Source organism: Rhinopithecus bieti, unplaced genomic scaffold, assembly GCF_001698545.2.
Source record: "Rhinopithecus bieti isolate Rb0 unplaced genomic scaffold, ASM169854v2 scaffold_40472, whole genome shotgun sequence".
Lineage (NCBI taxonomy): Eukaryota > Metazoa > Chordata > Mammalia > Primates > Cercopithecidae > Rhinopithecus > Rhinopithecus bieti.
Genome location: NW_016816581.1, coordinates 59,575 through 63,153, shown reverse-complemented (window position 1 = coordinate 63,153; position 3,579 = coordinate 59,575). Strand labels below are relative to the sequence as shown.

The window sequence follows — 3,579 nt, the reverse complement described above, 5'->3', positions numbered from 1 at the left end:
AAAAAAAAAAAAAAAAAAAAAAAAAGTGATATCAATATCTTAATTATTTATGCCATGACCTTACTAGAGCCTTTTTTGATATTTGTGAAATCTGAAAGAACATATGCTATAATGTAGGTACACACTCACCTGTGTAATATGTCTCCAAAACCCTGTAAAAAAATAAGAAAGATTTAGTGCATTTCACAAGATGCATCTTTCACTAAGTTCAGTGTGAGATTTATATTCAGATTTGTATTTGTATTCAATTTCTGAAGGTATTATTCTCTTACCATATGCTTCTGGAAAGCATTTTCTGTTTTTCTGTAATGAAAAACCCAGTCAGTTGTATTGTCATTAATTCACGTCCTGGGAAAGTCTGAGTCTTGAAGACATTCTATAAATAAGTGAAGGGAGAAGAGGCCCAGAGGGTCCGTGCTCTGTGGTAACCTCGAAAAACCTACTCAGTCATCTTTAGCTGAACCAGTTACCGAAATGAGTGGACCCAAAGGAGTGGAATGTGTTTTTGGAAACACGTCATGGAAATAAAGGTAGGGAGATGGATTTCAGCCATGAGGAAAATACCTATACATGTGAATATTCAAAAACCTGAACCACATTGTGGGTTCGTACCTGAAGTAGTTCCACATCTGGTTTATGGCACATTTCTTTCAGCTCCTCATACATTCCTCTTAAAATCTCCCTCCTATGAGCCATTTTGGCTTTACTTAAATGAAGTTGATGAAAAATATCTTTCCCCTTCTTTTTCAGCATCTCCAAATTATGTTTTTCTTCTTCATGGTGAAATGCAGGCATCTTCTGATACTCAGCTCTAATTGCTTCTAGCCTTAAATTCACATAATCCTGCAATGATAATGGGTTAATCAAAAGAGAAATGTATTTATCTATCTCCTATGGAATCTCACTGATTCCTTTTGTTTCTCAAACATCCAAGAGTTTAAACCTGAGTCTTGCCAGTTCTTAGAATCCACAAAATTTTGTTCCTTTCCTTTCTTTCTGCATAAAGATCAACATAGATGTATATGACCAATTACATTAAATTTATTCAAGATAATGTTTTTTCTAAGATAGTTGAAAATAAAACACACACACACACACACACAATTTGAATTTCGCTATTCCAGCCCATATTATGGAAAAGTAAGAACAGTTAATGCTTAAGAGTTGGAGTATAGAGCTATAGTTACTAGAAAGGAAATAATTATTTCTGTTTCATTGACACATGCAAGTTGCTTAAACTCATGCTATGTGAAATGACCTTAGACTAGCATGTCCAGCTAAATGCATTTCACCCAGCAAAACGTATCCTAATAAGGTTGCATTTATGATTTGACCATCTTTGTCTCTCTGAATTCATTTCCTTCCATTCTTTCTCTAACTCATCCCAATCTAAAACATAGACTTCTCTGTGGTTCCTCAGGCCTCCAAATATACACAGACTCAAAATTACGCATATGCTCTTCTCTCCAACTAGAATTATATGGATGCACACAAACACACACACACACACACACACACATATATATATATAAACATACTCATGGTCCACATATATATCCCTACACACATTTCTGTTCCCTCTCCTCTTCAAAACTTTGTTTCAATTTGAATTTTTCAGTGAGACTTTTTTCTGATCACCCTTTTTAAAATTCAGACACTCATCTCCAGTTTCTGGCCTGTATTGTCCTTTTCTACTTCCCTGCTTGATTATTCTCCAACAAAAAACCTACAACACTCAAGTACATCATGCATTGCATATATTTGCATATTGACCATTTGACTCTCTCATTTGGATTGTATGATTTGTGAGAACAAAAGTGCTTCCTTTCTTCTTTACTAGTATATTTTCTAATTTAATATTCAACATAGACTAGGTTCTTATGAAATACTTTTCAATAAACTAATATTAGCTAATATACCCTCTAAGTATACATCCACAAAGAGAAAATTATTTATAATATTTTTCTGAAGTCCTCAGAGTTCTCCTTATATTTAGATACTAGTTCCCATATTTCTGGTATGTTTACACGTCTCCCTCGAGACACAAATCTGTGTTTCTCACCACTTTTCTCATCATATGTTATGTATTATTCAATATTAATTAGTTGAGATTCCTAATTTTATGGTTTCCCTAGATTTCTCCTGTCACTTTTTCTGCCTCAAATTTTCCATACAATTCCAAATACTACTTGTTCACCAGCATTCAGATTAATGCTGACCCAGTCTCAGAAGGTTCACTTGAGCTTTCCATGACTGCCAAATAAATATTGTGCCCAGCATTTATCCAACCAGCACATACAGAATGCTGTGAGATGTATCCCAGATTCTTGTATCTCTTGGTGTATAGCTACAGGTTTCTATGAAAAGAAACCAGCGTGCTTTGGGTGACATCAGTGGTTTTCTTAGAAATCCTACCTAATAAGCATACTATTCTATATAAGAAATGAGGCCACTGTGTCTCAATGTTTTCTTTTTTTTTTTTTTTTTTTCTGAATCCCAGAAACAATACAGTTTGCTATCAAGTTCCTAGTTTGAGAGTCACCCATTTGCCCACCATAAGTTCCTGGAGAAGTTAGAAGTTAGAGTAGTACAGGACTAACCTTCCAGTATCCGGTTCTGGTGGTTTCCATGTTCAGGTTTCTGTGATTTTCACAAGCTTCTTCCCATAAAGACTGCATTTTCTTTAAAAGCTTCTCCTGCAAAAGAGACATAAACTGAAGCACCAGTGCAGACTGTGACACAGGGAGGGGGCCCAGAATGAGCGACAGATAAGCCCCTAGTAAATGGCATTTCCTTCGTTTCCCTTCATGTTTGTCAAAGCCCAGAGATTTGAAGCTAAGAAAGCCCAAACAGAGCTGCTTAAAGGGAGGCAGAGTTGGCTTGATCCAATCTCCAAGAAAATAGACCCACAGGAATTTCATGTGTCCTTTATGGAAGTAGATGTTCAGAGGCATCACTTACCCGGTGCTCCTCAGCAGCCCACTCAATGGGACAGTGTCTATGATCCCGGTGCTCCTGAGAGCTGGAGCACAGCAAACAGAGCAGGCTCTTGTCCACGTCACAGAACATCTTCTTTGTCTCCCTGTGAGTGCCACACATTTGCTCCTCAGAGCTCAGGAATAGCCAGAGACTGGCTTTTCTGGCAAGGGAAGCCATCTTCTTCAAATGAATGTTGGTTTTGAGGTTTCTCTGCTGTGTTGACTTTCTGCATTCAGAGCACTGAACAAGAAGTGGGATGTCTTGCCAGTTGAGGTAGAAACAGGACCTGCAAAAGCTGTGCCCACAGTCCATGCTGACCGGGTCTTTGGAGTAGTTCATGCAGATGGGGCAGGTGAACTCCCTCTGGACGACTTGCAAGATTCCAGAACTCATGTTTCTGGGGAAGACAGAGAAATGTGTCATTTTGGGGCCTGAGTTGATGAAAGGCTTCTAGACATGTGGAGATATGTGATAGCTATAGTTTCTTCTCTTGACAGTGTTCATTAAAGTACAACAAACTATTTCTTCTGTTACAAACTTAAAAATTCACACACAGAGGGATTCTCCCGGCTTTAGAGTAGATATTACTAACTAGATGAC

General features: G+C 37.7%; 1 protein-coding gene across 1 annotated transcript; it reads right to left on the bottom strand.

Annotated features, from left to right (window-relative positions):
- Positions 1-129: 129 nt before the first annotated feature.
- LOC108517191 (putative tripartite motif-containing protein 49B) lies at positions 130-3,372 on the bottom strand (the record flags this gene model as incomplete). Its single annotated transcript, XM_017854976.1, has 4 exons — positions 2,962-3,372; positions 2,601-2,696; positions 613-843; positions 130-152 (listed from the first exon to the last, which is right to left on the bottom strand). Coding segments are annotated over exons 1-4 (761 nt in total), but the record flags the coding sequence as incomplete, so codon positions are not given.
- Between the last annotated feature and the right edge of the window lie 207 nt (positions 3,373-3,579).